Source organism: Artibeus jamaicensis, unplaced genomic scaffold (assembly GCF_021234435.1).
Source record: "Artibeus jamaicensis isolate MK-2021 breed Jamaican fruit bat unplaced genomic scaffold, CSHL_Jam_final scaffold_833, whole genome shotgun sequence".
NCBI lineage: Eukaryota > Metazoa > Chordata > Mammalia > Chiroptera > Phyllostomidae > Artibeus > Artibeus jamaicensis.
The window spans coordinates 5,374,626-5,398,194 of NW_026522056.1; the positions used below are offsets into that span (position 1 = coordinate 5,374,626).

The 23,569-nt window shown below is 47.0% G+C and overlaps 1 protein-coding gene across 4 annotated transcripts in view; it reads right to left on the reverse strand.

The window, feature by feature from the left end:
- IKBKB (inhibitor of nuclear factor kappa B kinase subunit beta) overlaps positions 1–20,996 on the reverse strand; it is a 52,526-nt gene extending 31,530 nt beyond the window's left edge. For 2 of the 4 annotated variants that reach the window (XM_037142489.2, XM_037142486.2), the window contains exons 1-5: positions 20,847–20,996; positions 20,054–20,176; positions 6,671–6,765; positions 5,366–5,483; positions 2,481–2,550 (exon numbers count right to left, since the gene is read on the reverse strand). In XM_037142489.2, the coding sequence (XP_036998384.2) occupies positions 2,481–2,550; positions 5,366–5,483; positions 6,671–6,765; positions 20,054–20,158 (388 nt within the window). In that variant the 5' untranslated portion in view covers positions 20,159–20,176; positions 20,847–20,996. Of the gene's footprint in view, positions 1–2,480; positions 2,551–5,365; positions 5,484–6,670; positions 6,766–20,053; positions 20,177–20,358; positions 20,463–20,608; positions 20,701–20,846 lie in introns of those variants that run through there. The other 2 variants (XM_037142487.2, XM_037142488.2) reach the window with 2 other exon arrangements.
- Positions 20,997–23,569: the final 2,573 nt, after the last annotated feature.

Below are 23,569 nucleotides of genomic sequence, written 5' to 3' on the forward strand. Positions count from 1 at the left end.
AAAGGACATCCAAAAGGTGGCTAAGACAGGAATGGGTCTGATGAAGGGAAGGGTTATAAGACAGCTACCTGCTTGGCTCGCTGGATCCCATGCTCAAGTCAACACCCAAATTAGCGGGATGGAGGTTTAGCAAAAGGGCTGCTATAAATCCAAAACCAGAGGGGGAAGGAAACGAGAGAGGAACTAGAACTTGCTGACTGCACATTCTGCCAGGAGCAGAGCGCTGTGCCAGGAGCCTTATGTACATCGTCTCATTTTATCCTCATAACAATTCTAATGAGATAAGTAATGGTCCCTCTTCATAGCTAGCAAAATCAATGTCCTTAAAAATTAAGTAACATGCCTAGGATCACACTGCCAATAAATGGAAGATCTGGTAATCGACCTGGGAGTGTTACATACATGTGGATATGTTTTTAATAGGCCATTACTCATTTTAATTTCCCTTGGGATTTAATTCATTCATGTCATGAATAGTTATAGAGAAGCAGCTATATTAGGTTTTACTGTTCTGCACGCTGGAGTTATAGCAATGACTAAAGTCTCTGCCTTCAAGAATTCAATTCTAGTGTGCTAATACTTCAAGGCCTCATTATTTCCAATTTGAAGCCACAGAGAAGAACGATAGGGAATCAGTGACCTAAAGAATTTTAATATTCACCCACCTATAAGAGGGCTGAACAACATAGGCCCATGGGAGTTTACCTGTCTGCATTTTTCTGACTTATGTGGAACTTGAACCACACATACAACTTGAATAGGTAATAAGTAATATGAAAGCTACCCCACAAGGCACTGGTGACTGGATACGCAATGTGCCCAGACCCAAGAATACACAACCAGAAGCTCTATTAATACCCCTGGAGAATCATTTGAAGTATACAAGTTATATGGGTACCTAAGTCAATAATTTAAGACTTTCTTAATAACTATCTGCTGAATGCACCAGTGAGTAAAAGAAAAATATGTGAGAGAATAATGTTTAAAAACAACAGATAGTTAAAAAAAAAAACCTTGAAGCTCTAACCATGGAAAAACAAAAGTTGTCCATGAAGAGCAAAAGAATATTCCCCAAGATAATAGAGGATAAATTAACAATCTGACTACTGGGAAAAATACGATCCACTAAATATCTGAGCAAAATGTAGATGGGCGAGCCATGTAGCAAGGTGCTGAGAAAACAGGTGAGATTCTTAACCTAAGGATTAGACCCCACAGGCAGACAGACAGGACCCCCCAGTAGGCCCACATGGGCCAATGCATGAGAGAATCAGTCTGACCAGCGGTAGATGTCCAGCCAAGTCAGGCAAAACTGGGGCAACGTCAAATTGGGCTCACTGTGAACACCATTCAAAGGACAAAGACACAGCACAGAGAGCGAGACGGAATTTTCTGTCAGGTTCTTTGGATCCAAACCTTAAATATGTCATTGCGTGACTCTGCCCCACTTCATTTTCTTCTTGCCCACCTTTCACCAAAAGTGGCAAAGAGTGAGGAAGAAGCAGATCCACAGAAGCAAAGTGAAGTGTTTTGAGAACTCGAGGCCCTTCTCTCCTTCCAGGCCAAGACTTAGAGCTTGTGGCAAAATGGTAACAACTGGTGAATCTAGACAATGGGCATGCGGGTTTCACTGTACTGCTTTTCTCACTTTTCTGTATGTTTCATGTTTTCCTAAAAACTAAAGTGTCAGCAAACAAAATGCAGCTTCAAAAAGGCTGCAGTGAGAAAAGGATAAAAAGGGTTTGTATATCAGTCCCCAAATCTCTGGACAAGACTCAGTGATAAACTCCGGATAACTCTGAATTTTAGATCTCAAAAACAGTCAACTTGTATAAACAATCTTGGAGATTAAAAATGATCCTTCTATCAAGAGGCCTGGGAAGCCCCTCTATCAGTCCTGATGTCTGTCTCACCAGGCTGGAGCCATGTGCTGACTGGCTGCAGAGTCGCCCCTCCGAGTTGTCTCCCGGAGCAGGCGCCAGGGTCTGCCCTTTGCAGTCCCCCTGAAGCCAGCCCGGTCTCCCCAGAGGATGCCACAGATACCCTCATCTGAGGACAACAGTGCAAAAGCATTAAAAAAAGGGCAGTTTTTTCTGCGCCTGTGGTTGGCAAAAGAGCTGCCAGTATGGAAGTGGAAACATTTGTTGCCAAGGGATGAAATTCATCCAAATGACAACCTACTCCATCATGGTCATTCCAGGAAAGTAGGGAGTGGAGCTTTGTAATGGGAAAGGAAATCTGTTATTCTATATATATTGTAATCCGCTTCATGACTTAGTCCGGAAGGAAGGGAACTCTATTTGAGTTCAGTGCCTGCCTCTCTGGCCCCTTACTGACCTCCTCACTGTCATTCCTCAACCAAACCCTCTGCAAAGACCAGAGGACCAAAATGTTGCCCCTCTGGTGCTCCACAAGGACTCACAGGGGCACCACATACTTTCTCTGCAGGGCTCGGCCTGACTTCCAGGGCTGGTATTTACCAATGTCACTCAGCAAGGTGAGAATGGCTCCTTCCCGTAGGCCACAGCAGTTCTCAAACTGGTTCAAGTACTGTCAAGAAGACGAAAAGAAGTGTCAACTGAGTGGTCACCAGCCACCAAGAAGCCCCCAAACAGCTCTTACTAGCTGAAGTCATCTGAGTGTGGTCCTGACCCTGGGCTTTGGGGACCTAAGCTCACAGCCAGCCCAGGGAAGCAGGACTAGCAGAAACCAGCCCAAGAAGAAGGAGGAAGCTGGAAGTGTCTGAGCACTTCTAGAAGCACTCGATTCTGCAAGCTGAGGTGTCTGAGTCATTCGGTGATGAGGGATGTTCAGTTTCACCTGTGCTGCTATTCTGAGGGAGAAGGGACAGTCTGAGCTCAGCCACAGTTGGTCCACTGCTCCTGAGTATCCCGCAAAAGGCAGGGTGGAAGGCAGTAACTGAAACCACCCTCTGACCACTTCCTGGCATCACCTTGCCAGTGGGGTGATGATGGGGGGGGGCGGTTAGGAGGAGTATTTAATGAGCACTTACTATGTGCCTGGCACCAGGCTAACCTCTGCACAAATCGGCTAGGTAAAACTTCTCCTGCAATGTCTCATTTCATCCTCCTCACTGCCAGGGAGGTAAGTGCTGTTGGAATTTCCATTTTATAGCTGGGGAACCTGAGACTGGAGGGGGTCATTCCAGAGCTGGTATTCCTACTGGAAGCCATGGGTCTCTGAGGCTCAAGCCTAACCACTTAACCCTCTGGCCCTCCTAGCCCTCTCAGCTTAGCAAAGGGCTCAATATACTGTTGGAAATTGGCCTCAAAAGAAGACAATGGAGAAAGCACTTTCCAACTGAGGTTTACGGTCATTAACAAACAATAATGTCCAAGAGCCTCTTTCCTGGGTCAGGCGTTTGGATGTCACTTTCAGTCTGGCCTAGCTTTTGCTTTTGCTTATGCACTGGCCAAGCTTGTCTCTCTACGACCAGGGTGTAGATTTTGAACTTTTCAGAGAAGGCAAAGACAGGCTACCTAGTCTGGGAACAAGATAACCCCATCGCTCTGGGCAGCAGCACCCTCCTCCAGTCCCCGCCAACCCCACCCCACTGGAACACCATGGAAGGGGCCCCTTAGGGTGCAATCACTTGCTGCTTCTCCGGCTCATCCTGCACCCACGCCAGGGCCGTCATGCTGAAGCGCGTATCTTCTTCCCTGACTGACTGGCTCTTTGTCACCTATGAGATCAAGTCTGAAGTCCTCTGCCCAGTTTTAGGGCTCCCCATAATCTGGTCACATCCCACCTACCCCCTACTCTGCCCTCCAAGAACCATCTGTTCAATTACGACATAGTTTTATCTCCTTAAATAAATACGGTTAGTAATCAGATGATTGTCAAAGGTTAGGAAAATAGAGGGGAAAACTGAAGCTTTGTCATGTTCCCCATTTCTCATCTGTTATCAGTGCCCTGCCTGTGGCCATGCCAGCAACTGTGTTCACATCCGGCGGTGACACTCCCAGGATGCGCCCACCTCCCGTGGCAGGAGAAAGCTACTGCGGCGGATCAACCCGCATGGAAAGCTTCCTCGTCACAAAGAAGGTGGAAGGGGCTGGAAGACTAAGGAGAACAGCACATGGGCTGGGTCCAGGCAACTGCTGTGAAAAGACAGAAGAAACGCCTGGGTGCCTCCCACCCCAGTAGACTTTCTTCTAGAGTGAAGAGCTTAAGGAGGTGTGCACTGACAGAGAAACCTCTTTTTCAATACAAAAACAACTCTTCTTTTCCCAGTCCTCACCCAAAGATATGTTTACTGATCTTAGAGAGGAGAAGGGGGGTGGGGAGAGAGAGGAGCGTCAAGGTGAGAGAGAAACACTGATCGCTACCTCCCGTATGTGCCCTGACCAGGGATCAAACCCACAATCTAGGTGTGCGCCCTGACCAAGCATCGAGCCTGCAATCTTTTGGTGTTCGAGACTATGGTCCAACCAACTAAGCCACCCAGCCAGGATGCAAAAATGGCTCTTCTGTCCAGAGCTTTTAATTTTCCCCATGCTATATGGCATTATTCGGTCTCACAGATGGAGAGGTGGCCTGAAGCGGGGTTCACACTGGCTGTGGCCCAAGCTCTGCCCCTGCAGCTGTATGAGGCTTGGGAACCACTTAACCTCTCTGGGCCATGATATTCCCCCTTTACATAAGAATCGTATCAGTTTTACCAACGTCAAGGGCTTGTTGTGTTTTCCATGAGGCAATGTGTAAAAGCAGGTTGTGTGATGCTGTTTTAGAGAACGCCGGGGGGGGGGGGGGGAGGTGTGGACACACACAGCTGTCCCTGAGATGAGGGAGGGCTGCCAGCACCACCCCGGAGCGCCCATGCTAGTAAAGAGAAGTTAATGTGCTGAGAAGGAAGAAAGCAGAGCCCAGAAGGTGAGTCAGTAGTGGCTCTGGAACACTAGCTGGGTTCCCTGGTTACGAAGCCAGCCCCCTTCCTGCTGTACACTGTGACCCTGCAGGCGCCACATCTGTGGGAGAGTCCCTCCTAATAAGGACAGCAGTGACGCTGACATGAAAGACTGCAGTGGCCCTGACGTGCGCGGGAAGACAAGTTTGCTTTGGAATGTATCCAGTCTTTCCCTGTACTCAAGACCTGGAGATTATTTCCTTGTCCTTTTAGTAATCACTGTGCAGAATGTACAGCAAGCCCTTCCCTGACTTTCTCGTAAGAGCTTCTGATTCAGTCTCTTGATTCACACCCACACTGGGCAGGAACGGGGGATTGAGGGAGGAAAAGCAGTCCGCTGAAGTCACCATGGCTCCCTGGGCTTCCTGGTGATGAAAGCGGTGGAAGGCCTCCCCACTGCCTGCCCCAGACAGGCTGTGCCCCGCCTGGGAGCCTCACCTTTCGGAGATCTCCTCCTTGGCAGTACTCCATGGCCAGCAGGGGCAAGTCGTTGGGAGCCAAGTTCTGCATCCCCTCGGGGACATCCCGGGCAGCCACCACATTGGGGTGGTTGAGCCTAGAAGGAGGAGAAATCAATGAAGGAGGAGCCCAAGCTTTGGCTCAAACCCATTCCTCATGGAATGGCCCATGTCTCAGCAAAGCCCACCTTACAACAAAGGCCTGGAATAGCCCAGGGCCCTCTGGAGTCAGTAGGAAGACAGAGGTCAGAAACCAGCGACTCACCACAGTGCCAGGTCAGTTGGCATCCACCCAGCTCTCCTTTCAGCACCATGAACCCAAGGACACTGCCAGAGCATCAAGTATAACTTAATTTTATTTTGAGTACCCCATATCAAGTTCTCGTTGGACTTGGAAACTACTTCTGAAGCAGAGAAAGCAGAGGGACTTCCAATCTCACGCCATGTGAGTGGAGATGGTGAGTGTGTTTGTGTGTGTGTGCATGCACATGTGCGTGTGTGCACACAGACAAGGTGATGCTTCGTCCCCTTTTTAAGAGGTTCGAGGAGGCAGCAACTGCTTAAGGTCTTCCAAGCAGGAAGCTGACAAGGAAAGCTGCGGGGAGGACAGCACCCATCTGGGGACTGACAGGCTCTGTCGCCACATGGAAGAATAAATATCAGCAATAGGCTCACCACAGTGGAACATCACACGCCACCTTGGAAATGGAAATACAGGGGGATGAGGGTTTCAGTTAACCAAGGAAAACTCGGATGGCTGTTTAAAATTCCTTAGTACAGCCCTGACTAGTGTGGCTCGATGGGCTGAGCCACATGCCTGGGTTGCAGGCCAGGTAGCTGGTTGGAAGTGTGTGAGAGGCAACCAATCAACATTTCTCTCACACATCAATGTTTCTCTCCCCCTCTTTCTCCCGCCCTTCCCCTCTCTCTAAAAATAAATAAAATAAATCTTTAAAAATAAAGTAATATAAATAAATAAATAAAAATAAAGTTCCTAATACAACAAAAGAAAGTGGCCAAAGCCCTTGACAATACCCGGTGTTGGACACCAACCACTGAGGCTCAGAAGTCACCTACTGGACAGTCTGGCTGGTACCCTGACCAAGGGCTGAGATACACAGAAGGAACGCTAGATGAGCAGCAGGAGGGAGCAGATGGGACTCCCTCCAGATTTCATTTCAACATCTCACGGCCTCTCAGCTCCAGCAGCGCCCTTGTCCCCCCCAAACCCCCCCCAGGGGTGGCTTTGTCACATGGCTCAGTGTCCAGTGCACCGAGCCCTCACCTTCTCATGATCTGGATCTCCAGACACCACCGCTCTCGATTCCGGGGACTGAGCTCCTGCCGGCACTGCTTGATAGCAATCTGCTCACCTGTTTCCTGAGGCGTGAGCACACAGGGGAAGCATCAGCGCAGCCAGTGACCAAATGCAGAGAAACCCGTCAGTCAGATCTGAAACTGTCTCCCTGGGGCCCAAAGCACGGGTCACGGCTCCCAAGGCTGGCATATGCACCCACTGATAGACATCCCAAGCCACCTGCCAGCCCATCAGGCTAGTCCTACCCTCCCCACCTCTCACCCTGCCTTTCTCTTGCCTTATTTCCATCCACCCAGGGTCTACATCAAGGCCTTGAACCATTTCCACTTGGACCTCGAAATCTCTGCTGACCATTCCTGCTCAAGAGCTTTCTCATTCCTCCAAATCCTGACTGCTGTCACACCTGGCTGAACCATGTGACATTGTGATCTCGACCATTCTGACCCACAAAACAGGCACTTCCATATGGTTCGCCCTAAAGTTAATGCCACATTCTCTTCATGTTTCACCTTTCTCTCCTTTCTCATGTTTCTCTCTCTGGAGGGAGTTTTGTCCCTCCAGAGAGAACATAAGCCTATTATAGTAGGTGGAAGACAAGCCAATTCAAATTCCAGCTCAGCCATTTACTAGCTCTGTGACCTTGGGCAGCCCACTTGGTCTGAGTCAGTTTCCTTACCTCTAAAATGAGAATATGAACGCCCAGCTTTCAGGGCCGTCATGAAGCTGACCCCTAGTAGTGTCCAGCCCTGAGCAGGTGCCCAATAACACTCCTGGCAGTTACAGTCCTCCACAGCCTGGCTCCAACCTGCCTTCCCAGTCATTGTCCCACGACCCACCCCAAGCATCTGTCCCTGCAGCTGGGTTACACCACTTGTCCCATCCCTGCGCTTTTCTAGTCTGGGCTCTCACAGGCACACGGGCACTGAAGCCTGCCTCCTGCACGGGGCCCTTGCCCTTCTCCCTAAACAGCTAACCCCTCCACTGTACATACCTACCAAAGACTTATTTCCCATAGGGTCATGGGATTATCTATCTTCTCTTTTCTTTGTTAAATTATAAGCTTGTCTATCCTCATGCACCTTAACCTCCATTCAAGTAACTAGCATAATGCCCTCAGTTGAGGGGTTTTTTTTTTTGTGAATGGAAGAAAAGGCAATCAATAAAATTCGTGTGAATAATTGACTGACTGCCTGCGTCCTGAGGATTAACCCTTCCCTTTTCCTTAGTGCTCTGGCCAGCACCAAGGAGCCCAAAGGACAGAGCAGAAGTGCAGAGTCTGAGGCTGCAGCATTGGCGGCAGCAGGGACAGAGGCTGTGGCCTTGGCCACTTTGGCCATCACAAGGGGGTCACCACTATGCTGCTTCTACCTCCATGGGGGCCTCCAGGATCGGTGAGGGACAGCAGCTGCCCCTGGCTGTGGCTTTGGTGGCCACCAGCCTGGGGGCTGGTCCTGCCATCAGTGGGCAAGTTATACCAATACCCTCTACCACCGAGCACACCAATACTCGGTGATGTGTTCCGTCACCCAGGGGAAGAACCTCCCCAACAGCCCCGTGCTCAACATGCACCGAGGAAAGGGCCACAGCCTGCATAGTACTCCTCAGTGAGAAAGACTTCAGAACCAAACCAAAAGCACACTGTTGCCCACTCGAAGCATATCCTAGAGGCCCTATCACACCACTTTCTCATTTTATGAAAATGCATACCTGATAAGGTCAAGTTAAAGGAGTCCTTCATCACTAAGCCCTTATTATATGAAATGTTAAAGGGGCTTATCTAAGAAAAAGAAGAAGATCAAAAATATGAAGTCAAATGACAACAAACTCACAACTGAACCTAAAAAACAAAAACAAAAACAAACTAAACAAACAACTAGAACAGGAACAGAATCACAGAAATGGAGACCACATGGAGGTTTATCAGTGGGAGGTTTATCAGTGGGGAGGGGGAAGAGGAAGAATTGCGAGGGAAGGTACAGGGAATAAGAAGCATAAATGGTCTACAAAATAGACAGAGGGAGGTTAAGAATAATATAGGAAATGGAAAAGCCAAAGAACATACATGTATGACCCATGGACATGAACTAAAGGAGGGGAAATGCTGGTGGGAAGGGGGACACAAGGCAGAAAGGAATAAAAGGGCAAAAAAATGAGACAACTGTAACAGCATAATCAATAAAATGTATTTTTAAAAAAAGAAAATGCATACTGAAAACAATCACAAGCCTTGCAAGTGCAGCACAGAATGGCCCCGAATGGGACCTGAGCACATCGAGGACTGGGGCAAGGCCTCCCAGGGTGCATGCGGCTGCCCTTCCGGCAGCAGAACCGCATCACAGCCACGCCTTCACTCAACTCGCCATGATTCCTGCAGGAATATGGGCCTTCCCAGGAAGGAAAGGAAGAATGGATGTCTCCAGACACAAGCAGTTGTCTAATAAGAGCACTGAAACACTGCTCAATAAACTGACAGACAAAAACGCTAAGCTTCAGACACAGGGCAGAAGCATCTCTGACCCCTACAGCGCCAGTGTCAGAAAACAGACACCTCCAACACTGCTAAGATACTCTCAGAAGTTGCTTTTATCAAATCCCAACAATGCTGTGGTTCAGCTCTCCATCATGTAGTTACCTCACATGGCAACCTTTTTTTAGCAGCTCTACTGAGATATAGTGCATATACTACATAATTCATCTATTTAAAGCATACAATTTAATAGTATGGGATATATTCAGAGTGGTTCAACCAAAACCACAATAGGTTTTGGAATATGTTCATCATCCCCAAAGAAACCCCACACCCGTCAGCAGATACTCTCCTTTTTACCCCCGACCCCTCCAGCCCTAGAAGAGCAATCTACTTTCTATCTCTACAGATTTGCCTGTTCTGCACATTTCATATAAATGGAATCATATGCTATGTGGTCTTTTGTGATGGTATCCTTCACTTAGCACGTTTCTAAGGCTCACCCATGCTATCACCGCATGCCTACATTTGCGACAACAGAGTCCTTGGTGCAGCCCACAGTAGTAGGCGTTGATAACCAGGTTCTGCCATAAGTATCGCCCCCATACTTTGCTAATAGATCCCTGATATTTGCCAAATTTCCGAACCTCTATCTGAAGATGTTCAAAAATTGTAAATTGTTTCCACAGAACCAATTAGTACAGTTGTTCAAGTAAACTTGGGTAGAAGTCCACCTAGGAAACATGTCAAAAGAATACCATTTCTTGACTTCCGGCCAAGATGGAGGCGTAGGGTAGACACATTGTGCCTCCTCAAGCAACCAAAATAAGGACAACAATTTAGAAACAAAATAAGAACCAGAACTGATAGAAAATTGAACTGTATGGAAGTTGGACAACCACGGAGATAAAACACACATTCACCCAGACCTGTAAGTGGGACGGAGTTGGGCATCTCAACAGAGAGGGGTCAAGGCACAAAAAAGCAGTGGCACCGGGCAGGAAAGGCACCTCAGGCGCACAAGACAGCAGCAGGCAAACCCTGGGCATGCAGACAGCGCTGGAAGACCCTGGATGCGGGGTGGCAACGGGCAGACCCAGCAAGGTGGCGATTGTGCAGCAAGGTGCTGTGCGTAAAGCGGCTGACTGGGCCGAAGTCCCACTTTCGTGTGCACATAAACCAGGCAAAATTGGGGAGCCCGACAGACCGTGCAACCCAGGGTCCCAGCACCAGAAAAATAAAGCCTGAAAACACCTGTGGGGGTTAAGGTGCAGAGAGCGACTCCCAGCCTCACGGGAAAGTTTGTTGGAGAGACCCACAGGGTCTTAGAACCTATACAAGCCCATCCACCCAGGAATCAGCACCAGAAGGGCCCAGTTTGCTTAGGGGAAGCAGTGGAGGGGACTGAGATCTGACAGAAAGCAGAGCAAGTGCCATTGTTCCCTCTTGGACCCTGCCCCCACATACAGCATCGCAACCCAGCCACTGGGTTGCCCCACCCTGGTGAACACCTAAGGCTCTGCCCCTCAAGGTAACAGGTGAGACAAGACAAAAAAAAAAATGGCCCAAACAAAAGAAAAAGTCAAAGCCCCAGATACAACTAAGCAATAAACAGATAGCCAACCTATCAGATGCACAGTTCAAAACACTGGTGATCAGGATCCTCACAGAACTGATTTCGGTAGCAAATTAGATGAAAAAATGAAGGCTACACTAAGTGAAATGAACAAAAATGTACAGGGAACCAATAATGATGGGAAGGAAACTGGGACTCAAATCAAAGGAGTGGACCAGAAAGAGGAAACAAATGACCAAACAGAAAAGAATGAAGAAACAAGAATTCAAAAAAAATGAGGAGAGGCTTAGGAACCTCCAGGACATCTTTAAATGTTCCAACATCCGAATTATAGGGGTACCAGAAGGGGAAGAGGAAGAGCAACAAGTGGAAAACTTATTTGAACAAATAATAAAGGAGAACTTCTCCAATCTGACAAAGGAAATAGCCTTCCAGGAAGTCCAGGAAGCTCAGACAGTCCCAAAGAAGTTGGACCCAAGAAGGAACACACCAAGGCACATCATCATTACATTAGCCAAGATGAAAATGAAGGAGAGAATTCTAGAAGCAGCAAGAGATAAGGGGACAGTCACCCACCAAGGAGTTCCCATCAGACTGTCAGCTGATTTCTCAAGAGACCTTGCTGGCAAGAAGGGGCTGGGGAGAAGTATTCCAAGCCATGAAAGGCAAGGACCCACATCCAAGATTGCTCTATCCAGCAAAGCTTTCATTTAGAATGGAAGGGCAGATAAAGTGCTTCTCAGATCAAGTTCAAGGAGTTCATCATCACCAAGCCCTTATTCTGTGAAATGTTAAAGAGACTTATGTAAGAAAAAGAAGATAAAAACATGTATAGTGAAATGACAGCAAACTCACAGTTATTAACAACCACTCCTAAGACAAAAAACAGAAACAAACTAAGCAAACAACTAGAACAGGAACAGAACCACAGAAATGGAGATCACATGGAAGGTTAGCAACAGGGGAGTGGGAGGAGGGGAGTGGGGAGAAGGTACAGAGAATAAGTAGTATAGATGGTAGGTAGAATATAGACAGGGGGAGGGCAAGAATAGTATGGGAAATGTAAAAGCTAAAGAACTTATGACACATGGACATGAACTAAAGCAGGGGAAATGTGGGGGGAGGGGTGTGGAGGGGAATAAAGGGGGGCAACGGGAAAACTGTAATAGTATAAATAATAAAATGTATTTTAAAAAAAGAATACCATTTCTTCAATCAATGTACAGAATTAATTACATCTAACAAAATGTTATACCATCTACATCATGCACTTCCAAATTCCTGTCTGTTATTAAATTGATATGAATTTGTTTTCAGGTCTAGCTGATGTGGCTCAGTGGACTGAGCACCAGTCTGGGAATCAAAAGGTCACCAGTTTGATTCCCAGTCAAGGTACAAGCCTGGGTTGTGGGCCGGGTTCCAGTTGGGGGCATGCAAGAGGCAACTACATATTGATGTTTCTCTGCCCATCCATGTTTCTCTCCCTCTCTTTCTCCCTCCCTTCCCCTTCTCTAAAAATAAATAAATAAAATCTTTTTTAAAAATTGTGGTTTCAAGTTTCACTTCCTATTAGTGTTCAGACTCATGATTTTGCCCATTTCTCTAGCAACTTCATTAAGAGCCCCTCTCACATGCCGTGATAGATGCCTGTTCCCATGCAGTTGGGGTCCCCACAGAAACTCAGACTGTGGGATGCAGAGTTCCACAAGGGAGAGAAGGCTGATGGGCCGAGCTGTGGATGAGGCAACACTGCTGAGAGTGTCCACACCACACATGGTGTCTTTATGGGCAGGCTTATCAGCAACAGTTTATCAGAAGATCCCCCGTGGTGTGCTACCTCAGAATGACTCTGAGAGTCTAAACCAAGATATTTTAAAATGTGCACCTATTTTAACTTCAAATGCACAGAACAGTATGTTCGTTTTCTACGGCTGCTATAACAAACTGCCACAAACTCAGTGGCTTTACACAACTTTATTTCCTTAAGGTTCTGGAGGCCAGAAGTCTAGCACAGGTCTCAATGGACTAAAATCCAGATGCTGGCAGGGCCATGTTCCTCTCTGGAGGCCCTAGGGGAGAATGCGTTTCCTTGCCTTTTCCAGCTTCCAGACGGAAGATGCCTGAGTTCCGTGGCTCAGGGCCCCTCCCTCCATCCTCAAGCCAACAATGCCTAGCTGAGTCTTTGTCACATTGCACCACTTACACAGTGATGCTCCCGCCTCCCTCATCCACCCCAGGATAATCTCTCCATCTATAGTCAACTGGATCAGCAACTTTAATTTCATCTACAATCTTAATTCCCCTTTGCCATGTAACTTCATATATTCACAGGTTCAGGAAATTAGCACGTAGACATCTTTGGTAGGGGCCATTATTCTACCTACCACAAACAGTATGCTTCCTTCATAAAAATGACTGACCAATCGAACCCAAAGGGTCGATTTATTCAGTGACTGAGAAAATGTTTTAGGTACTCCATCTACCTATACACTGGAAAATTGTAGATAAGTGTAGTCTGTTCAACACTCACATTGAGCCGAGCACACCCGTCACCGGGCCCAACCCAGAATCCAGGAATAGATTTTCGTATTGAAGACTGAGATGAAAGATCTGATATTGGCCTCAATGTTCAAACTGAAACTAAAGAGTGACTTTAGTAATGTGAACACTGGGATAACTGGGCATAAAGACCAAACCTGACTTTCCACTTGTGGACAGTTCCACTTAGTCCCACGGTTGTAGGGGAAACCCTACCTCCCTGGGCCTGGGGCCGCCCGCGCAGATGGAGGCACACACACCATCCTTACACAGCGGCCTTGTAGGAAATATTCTAAAACATTCCAGTTTTCCTGTGAGTAACGTTTCATTTGAAACATAACCCCAAATAATGACTTCCTGTAGCTTAAAACAGCCCTCCTCCAGAAAGCAAAATTCAGTGAAACAGTACAGAAACAGACCATAAATACTGGTGATGGAATCCTGGGGAGTATGTTCTGTACTAGCAATGAAACTCTTAACAGCAGTACATAACTTTCTTTATTCGGCCTGGTGCCCTCTACCCTCAGCTCAGTTCCGTGGCATCCTAGACTTGGCCCGAACCATTTCACTATCCAAATTCCAGTAAGTGGACTCCATATGTGGGACCAAATCTAAAATCAGTTTGTATTTCAAGAAGTGAAGAAAGGGGCCGACAAGGTAATCTACGGGGGACTTAGTTCATTACGAAGGTCATTAAGAGCCTCTGTGATTCTTTGCTTTTTGTACATGAAAATATAAAACTTGTGTGTAAATGTGAGTGTCTCATAAAGCATAATAGGAAGCAGGAGGCGGGGGACACATCCTCAGACTTCTGAGGGCTATCGACAGCGGCCGCACACAGCACAAGTGGTCTGGAAGGTTAGTTTATACAGTGGCTGGTGCAGCTTCCCAGAGGTAGCCCTCTTTTAATGACCGGGCAAACACAGGCGGCCAAAAAGGTGCATTCAAACACTTGGCACAGAAAGCCCTGTCTCCTGTTACCATGGTGATCATCCAGCAGGCCGCTGTGGTATAAAGGGGCAATTAGTAATAACCTTCTCTTTCCTCCTCAAGCCCTGCCCTCCAAATATGAATGTTTAAGAAAGAAGATGCAAAGCTGGGACCAGAGAGATCCTAGGGACAGAACCCAGGCCTGAGAGTCAAAAGGTCCAGGGTCTGGTTGCAGCTTCACCACTTTCTCAAAGCGTTGACCAGTCTACACTGAGAGGGCTCTGACTTGAACCCACTTCATCCAACGGACACAGTGGCCTCCAAACTCACCCATGGGGTTCGGGGGTGAAGTAGGTCAGGGTGTAAGTCCCTCATCCTTCACCTGGTAAATGTGACAATGAGCTCATCACTTAAGGTTCTGGGCCTTTATCCACGAGACGGAGATAACTCTGCCCCTTCTAATGTTGTCGGTTAAAGTGAGATGGGGTGTCTGATACATCGTGAGCCTTGAGTAAATCACAGTGATATCATTTCCTTTCTCTCGCCCTGGGTAGATGTGGCTCTACCCACCTGAAATGCCTTCTGTTCTCCTGTCAGACTATCGAAAGTCTACTTCCTTTCAAGATCCTGCTCAAGTGCCGTTTCCTCAAGAAGCCTTCACTCCCCACTGAGCAGCCAAGGAGCAGTACAGAGAAAGCCCCCAGACCCACTGGCACATGACACTCTTGATAGTAGCCAATGTCATTTCTACACAGTTTGGTGCTTACATATGGACGCACCTGATATGTTCCTGAGTCCTCATTTTCTCTCCTTGATTAGAGCAGAAGCACATTATATTTTTCCCTGATGGATCTGTGATGGAGCTTAGGTCAGTGCTCAATAAATTCTTAGTGAACTGACTTGACTAAAATTGTTAAGACTTCAAAACATACAGATAAGCTGAAGTGAGCTTAGTCTTCTCCAGTGAGGGGCCAGGTAAAAGTCAGTACCATTTCACAGAGGGATGATTAATAATGCCTTAGTGTCTATATGTTTATAACAACCCAGTGTATACATCACCTCATCTAATCCTCACACAAGCATCTTTTGGGACCCAAGACAGTGCTCCCCAGACACTTTCAAATCAAAGTACATGGAGAATATATTTACAAGGCATCCTAGAACTTTTCCAGATGCTTCCAGAGAGCAGCTGCCCATGTCTGGCCCAGAGGTGGGGGTATCAATATCTTAGGATCCCCAAAACCCACGGTGGACGTTGTGGCCCAAAGCTGTGACACAGGCGGTAACAGAGGCAGGATTTGAACCCAGCATTGTGTGACTGCGAGTAATGTTTTTTCCCCTTTTCCCCTACAACGTGCTGCAGACTGAGGTCACTCCAATTCATCTCCTTTTCTTCTTCCTTTGTATTCAACAAAGATCTTATTGAAATTATCAACCTATCTAGGCTGTACTGACTCTTGGGCAGAAGATGTAAGGGAGTACCAACGTAGCAAGGATTGCCAAGGCCCATGCTTGCTAAGAATAAAGAACCTCAGGGAAACAGGGTCATGGATACACTGCCCTTCCTCACTGAGAAATAGCCTTTTAGGGTTCTCTGTTAAACAAGGAAGACAAATTTTATCCTCAAAAAGGGGGTTTTCTCCTTAGTGCTTCAAAATGGTTTAGACTGCTTGTGGAGAACTGATAATGTCCTAGGGTTATCCCCTGCCCTGGACTCCCTCACCACAGAGAAGCCACAGTGGGGAACGCATGAGATTCGAACAGATCCAGATTCAGATTCCGACTCCTTCACTTACTAGCTTAGCCTCAGAGTAAGTGACTTAACCTCTCAGCTATCGTTTCAGTTTCCTCAGCTAAAAAATGGAATTAAAGACAGTAGCACAGCACTTCTTCCCAGTGTCACTGTGCATGCACAGTACATACTGGAGATAAAGCATGTACATGAAACCTCGCCCGGTGCTGGCTTGCAGCAGGTTCTCAATAAACGCTGGGTCTCTTATTAGGCATCACTTAGCTGACTGAGGATACAAATGCTTAGGCTCTTTTATGCGATTTCTCTTGTGATAAAAAGTCTCTTGTTTGGGTCTGCGAACTAAAGGGTCGCTGGTTCAGTTAGGGCACATGCCTGGGTTGAGAGGGCCAGGTCCCGAGTGGGGGCCATGTGAGCGGTGACCACACATTGATACTTCTCTCCCTTTCTCACTTCCTTCCCTCTCTCTAAAAATAAATAAAATCTCTAAGTAAATAAATTTTTTACAAAGTTGTCTCTCTTTTGCAGGCATGATGAAGTACTTGGAATATTAGGGAAACATGCACGATTATGTTACATATAATCATTATACCTGACTGGAGGTAAGTAAATTGATACCACTCTAACCCAGCTGCTTCTTCAAGAGGCTCTGAACAAAGGGGTACCCACCAGATAAGACAATGCTCATGTTCTGACCCCGAACCCTGATTAAAGAACCTCCCCTAAGCACCTAAAGCAGTTCTATAGGTGTCTGCAGAGGAGGAAGAACCCAGGAGGACGGTGGAGGGCTTCCTGGGCCCAGCCAGGCCCGTCAGCAAGCATTCACTATTTGTGAACACGCAACTCCTGCCACTCCCTCAGTCCCTCCGCTTTCTATTCCACTACTGCGTCCTGTCAGTTTTACTCCTAAAATAGCTCTTGAATCTGCCCCCTGCTCTCCATCTCTGTCACCATCAGCCCTGTCCTATCTCTCACCTGGACTACTCCACAAGCCTCACAACTGGTGTTCCCATGTGACACGGCAGTCAGTGTCAGCGGGGTCCTGGTACCAGCTCCTCAGACCTGACTGCTAAATATTTAGGAATTCAGTGAGAACTGGTTGTTAAACTCTCAGTGTCTTGAAATAGCCATGGAGGGAGTAGTTACTCTGTGGAAATTGCAAACCACTACCAATCAGGGCATTTTTTTTCCTTTTTTTTTTTTTGAGAGCTGATCTCCCAGCACACCACAGCTTGGGCCCCTTCCAATCTGTTCCTGCAGTCAGAGTGGACTCCCCTCGCCAGCTTCCTACTGCTCTTTGGATCAAAACAAAACCTCCTCGCCAGTGTCTGATTCTCACCTTCTACACTTCAGCCCCACCACCACCCCGGCACCTGGCTCCCTGTCACCCTTCCTTTCAGTCATACTGGCTTTTCAGTCCCACCAACTTGCCTTGACCATCCCCTTTGCAGGGGCTCAGCCTGGAACTCTCTTCCCGTATGTTCTGCCCAGATAACCCATCAATCCCTCAGGTCTCTGCTGCAGTGCCACTTCCTTGAGAAAGCCTTCCCTAACCCCTGGAATCAGGTTTCATTGCACTGGGTCCCTCTCCCGTGTCACCCTTACCAAAGCTGGGAGTTATACATTTATAATTATTGATTAATGGCTCTCTTTTCCAAAAAAGTCTTTATCAAAACCCAAAGGGGTTGTAATCACCATTGTATCCCTAATAGACGGTATTTATGGAATGACTAAATGAATGATTTTGTGCACCTAGTACATGTATGACATAAAGAGAGCTGCTATGGGGCCCCTGAAAGAAACCCAAAGCCAGACAGAGCCCTGGCTGACCAGGAACTCGGAGCCTTGACGAGACATACTCCTACGCACAGACCAAAAGGCATTTTATGAAGCATGCCAGGTGAGAGAGCTGAAGGCATTCAGTGGAAGAACCAGTTTCCACAGAATTAAGGAGTCCACAATGGGTTTACGGAGGAGACGGTCTAGAGGTCATCCTGGAAGAATGGGTGGAATTTATAGAAAGTTGTCCAGGAGAGAGAGACTTGACCCAGAACAGGCTCAGCCCACAGACCTGCTGGGAGCCAACAACAGGCAGTAAAGCTAGAAAGACGGGGGAGGCCAGACTGTGGAGGGGCCTCAAGTGGCAGGATGAGGAGGAGTTTGGCTTTTGGCTTTTCTTAATTAAAAAAAAAAAAAAAACACATGTTAAGGTTTTTCGGCAAGGAAAGGAACTTGAAACTAGTAATTCTAGAAGAGTAATACACATACACATATTCTTAGGCCCACGTATATGAAGCCAGAAGTAAAATTCAATCTGACAATAGCTTTCCAAACCCAGAGAATAGACAGAGGGCATTTTGAGCTAGAGATGATGGACAAGCAGCACATCTGTACAAAAACTCTTTTTGAAGGAAACCAAGATGTCTCTAGTTCAGGGCAGCAAGATGTTTGCCACAGTCAAGACTCTAAAAGCCCTGGCCTGTTTAGAAGCAGCCCAGGCCAGGTACATTGGGTCTATAGAATAATCTAGCTCTTCTGTTGCAACACTGGGCCCCTGGTTATACTCCAACCAGAATTTGAGCCAGTGATATTATGAAGTCCCCCTTCGCCAGGTGTGGGGTTTGCTGGAACCCTAGTTTACCAGTCGGGTGTGAGAATGTTACCGCAGTGAGGAGCAGAGTACCGGCCAGCCTATAGCCTCCATGACTCTCCCTGCCCACTGCAGCCAGGCTCTGGAAAGTGGTACACAATGTGCCATCCCTTTGGTCCAAAAAGGTGTGCAGCAGCCCTTGACTAAAAAGCAGTTCCTGCAAGGATTTCAGTGCGTCTGAATTTTGGATTAGGAAACTAATTTACCTATTTGGTGAGTGAGGGTTCCCTAGAGCAGTGGTCTCCAAATAGAGTATATGCACCCAGGGGTTACCCAAGATTAGAATCCAAGAAAAATTTAAAAAGGGATTAAGCTTTTCTGATATTAACTATATGGTACTCTCCTCTGACCATCTGTCAAAAGGTCACTTGCCACTTCTGGTACTCGAGGTATCCTGAGGTAAAAGGGCATTTCATGGGCAGGGGTGGACAGGGGCCTATGGGAACAAGTTGCAGATTACATGTGCTCTGTTTAGTTAGAATTATGGGTTGCATTCTATAATTTTTAATAACTCCTGTAAAATGGTTGAGTGGCTTTAAAAGATCCCTGCAGAGAATTTCAGTAGGTTAACACCTGCACAGAAAGAAAGATGGGAGAACTAACACTTCTAGTGTGAGAACTCACATCAAATATGTAAGGAAGAAAAACAATGCATTAAAACAAGGCACTAATCAGATCGAAAGAGAAATCAGTCTAAATAATTCAAAATTATAAAAATTACTTCAGCCCTGACTGGTATAGCTCAGTGGGTTGAACACAAGCCTGCAAACCAAACAACTGTGGTTCGATTCCCAGTCAGGGCAACATGCCTGGGTTGCAGGCCAGTTACCAATGGAGGACACTAGAGAGGCAACCATACATTGATGTTTCTCTCCCTCTCTCCTTCCCTTCCCCTCTAAAGACAAATGAATAAAAATTTTAAAAATTATTTCAAATATGAATTTCCACCCAAGATCCTTAACGACAGTTCTCACTTTCACATCCATCTGTGTCTGTGGTGTTGTGAAGAACTGCAAACAAATACTGGGAAGACATTTAAAAATATTTCCTTACTCCCATCTTTTAAATTCTTCTACTTGCATGTTTCATAAACTGTGATGCATTAGTTCACAATGTATTTAGTACACGATAGTCTAGTGTTAGCATAGGTATGTACTGTAATTTAAAATATTTATAAATGAGGCTGAAAAGCTCAAAATATTTTTACTATTTATTTAGGTGGCATAGTCAATAGAGCTTGGGGACCACTAACCTAGAGTCAGCTCGGGGGCCCTGAAGCCCCCTTTCTCAGTCCCCCTTTCTCACCCTCTTCCGAGAAGCCCAAGGCAACGGTGAACCCCATTCACCCAGTGGGACACAGGCAGTGAGAGGGAGGGCCTGTCTTCCCCAGCCCCCACCCCCGCGGCCCGGGGCTCCTCCCAGCTGCACAGAGCCCCTACCTGATTGTGCCATCGGATGACGTTTCCAAATCCCCCAGTCCCGAGTCGTTCTTTCATTTCCCAGGCCCCACATGTCTGAGTTGGCAGGGAAGGTGACCAGCTCATACTGATGCCGTGCTAACTCTGTAAGCAATTTGGGGTGGGGGACAAAAGGTTAAGGTTAAAAAAAAAATGGAACTCAAGGAGATGGAAGAAGGTAACAGGTATTACAGCCCTTCAGTGTAAGAGAAAAAAACTGAACTGGTTTTCGTTTCATACGAAAGGAAAGTTTGGTTTGTATTTTGGTTTTGGTAACAAACTTTTACCTTAATCACTTTCCCCCACCCCACCTCGGGCACTGTGCAAGCAAGCAGGGAGGAAAGTCACTCAAAGAAGACGATGCCTCACACCCCAGGGCCTGGAAAAGGGACGCCCAGCCTGGACTTCAGCAAGGGGCGCCCTGCCGTGCCATTCCGACCGACCACGGTGGCAAGGGCAGAATCTCTGACTTTCCCCACGGTCACGTGTGTCTTCACACAATCCAATGAATCACGGCTCTCTCCCAAAGCCACCCACCTGGAAGCAGCCACTTGGAACCGCCCCGGCTAGGGCTGTTTTCCTGGGCCTCCCATTCCAACTGCACGAGTAACGTTTCCACTCCCAGAAACCCCCGGCTTTTAAACTCGACAGAACTTTCTTCAGGAGCCTCAAGTAAGGCGGGAGGTGCAAGCACGCCTGGGCAAAGGACGTAAGGGGTCGGCAGGTGGCACCGGGGCCCCGGCGCCCCGCGGCCCACGCCCGCCCGAGGACTCACCTGTCGGCGGGGACACGGGACGGGGGGTGCGGGGCCTAGGGCGGCAAAACTGGGGGCTCTGGTACCACCCCGAATACATTAAAATGCGGGAATCTTAAACCTGCCAGCCTAGCGCCGCTTCCTCAAACACTTCCTGCTCTGTCGTCACGGATCACGTGGGCCCCCTGCTCGCTCTTAAAGGGGCCGCAGTGAGTGCTGGCCCAGGCCACTGCAGGTGGTTGCGGACCGCGTTCGCGCAACCAGGGCTACACACTGGGGGCCCGGCGCTCAGGTGACACTGGGATGGTTGCGTGTGGCATCTAGACAATGTTATTTGAAATTGTACGGGCTGTGCTCTCAGAGATAGAGAACAGTCCTAAAACAAGTCCTAATACGCCAAAATTCTCTTCAGTAAGTTCCACCTGAAGCAGATTTTCAGGATAAGGCGTGCCGGGGATTTCCTCACCGCAGCCCTCCTAGGGTGAACTTGACCTTGCTTCCTAGACTTCTAACTAGGTGGAATTTCCCACGCCTCCGCTAGGATTGATGTAGGGACTCTACAAGAATTGCCACTGGCCTCCTGTGCTCTGTGCTTTCCTGGGTCTGGAGGTTCTTTGGCTCGGTATCAAGAACGATAAACCACAACCGCAATAATCCTTAAAAGTGACATCCTCCACGCCCCTCTTTTAAAAAAAATAAAGGAAAGGGAAAAAATCTAGTAGTGTAGCACTGAAGAGCAGCCTCAGACCCAGTGACATTGAGAAATTGAGAGAGACTCTCAACCCTGAAGTTTATCCTCCATCTCCTACCTACTTGACATTAGAATAAGGTCTTTTGCAACAATAAGTGTCTCCGTCTGTGGCACATATTAGCAGACAAGGGAGTTGTGTGTGTTGCTGTATTTGCTATAGCAGGGGAAAAATATGAAAGGAAATCAGAAATAATAATAGCTGCATTTATAGAGTGTTTACTAAGTGCCAGGCACTTTCTAAACTGTGTATTTGAAATTTTTCATTCAATCTTCAAGTCAACCTTACAAACTGAACAATGCTGCATTATTATCATCTCCATATTACAGATGAGAAAACTGAAGCACAAAGAGGAAAAGCCTTTTTTTATTCATTGATATTTAGAGAGAGAATAAAAGAGAGAGAGAGACATCGATTTGTTTTTCCACTTATTTATGCATTCATTGGTTGATTCTTGTATGTGCCCCTGCCTGGGATTGAACCTGTGACCTTAGTGTATCAGGACGAGGCTGTAACCAACTGAGCTCCCTTGTCAGGTGTTTTTTTTTTTAATCTTATAAGAGTTTGGGGTTTAGTATTTTTTTTAAGATTTATTTATTTATTTATTTATTTATTTATTTATTTATTTATTTCTAGATAGGGAAAAGGAGGGAGAAAAGAAGGAGAGAAACATAAATGTGTGGTTGCCTCTTGCATGCCCCCTACTGGGAACTGGCCTTCAACCCAGACATGTGCCCTGACTGGGAATCGAAACAGCGACCCTCTGGTTTGCAGGTCAGCACTCAATCCACTGAGCCACACCAGCCAGGGCAGAGTTGTTGTTATTTAACCAAACTAATAACATATGCTGGGGAACAATATTTAAAATGCTCCAGAAAAATCTTAATCCCAAAGACACAGGCTAGTAAATTGATGATCTGATATTGAAACTTAAGCAACTGTTGCTTGGGTCCATACTCTTAATATCTGATTAATAGTGGCATACTAAGAAGTTCAGAGGGAGGCCAACTGGATTTTGAAGCAGCTACTGCTATTGACTGGCTACCTCAGAGAATCCAGGGCCAATTACTTTACCAGTGCAAGCATCCATTTCTCTTCTTTAAAGTGTGGGCAATATGAGGTGGAAGTACATGAGACTGTCATTTCTATAACTCAAAAACAGTTGTAATATCAGCAACAAAGGTCAGCAGTTTCATCTGGTTCAGCCTAAGAGCAGCAGGAAGACAGGAGGGCACACAAGTCAGAGAAAAGAGGCGCCAGCAGGGTTGTTAGGAAGGACGAATGAGGTAATGGTAGAGCCGTGCCTGACACAGAGGACACACCTGCCTGACCAGAGCCTAGAGGCTGACGTTAGCTAACTCTTGGGAATTATGTCAACCCAAACAGATGGGCCAGCAGCACCTAGGGCCACCCTAGGCACTCCGGGCAGCTCAGGATTTCCCGATTTACTCTGCAGTCTCTGAGAAATAGAACACTCAGCCTCAAGGCAGTTAGAGAAAGGAACAAGGGTAAATAGCTGTAAAGCAATGTGTGTTTGCTTAATAAATAAACTTTTTAAAATAAAACATTTATTGAGCTCTTATTGTACTAGGCCCTCCGTAGAGTCAATTTCCTGTATGACATCATAAAAGGTTTCTCTTTAATCCTGTCCCCTCTGAAAATCACTGTCCCTTAGAAATGTAGGGAGACATCCACCAACAACTGAGAGGCCGAACGTTTACTCTGTACCGCTATAATTTAAGAGTTCTCATTGTTTAGCTAAAAATAACTTGTTTCTTTTAAAATATATTTATTTATTTATTTCTAGAGAGAAGGGAAGGGAAGGAAGAAGAGAAAGAGAGAAACATCAATATGTGGTTGCCTCTCGTGCACCCCCAACGGGGGACCTGGCCTGCAACCCGGGCATGGTCCCTGCCTGGGAATCAAACCCACGAGCGACCCTTTGATTGGAAGGCCAGCACTCAATCCACCCAGCCGCACCAAACCAAAAATAAC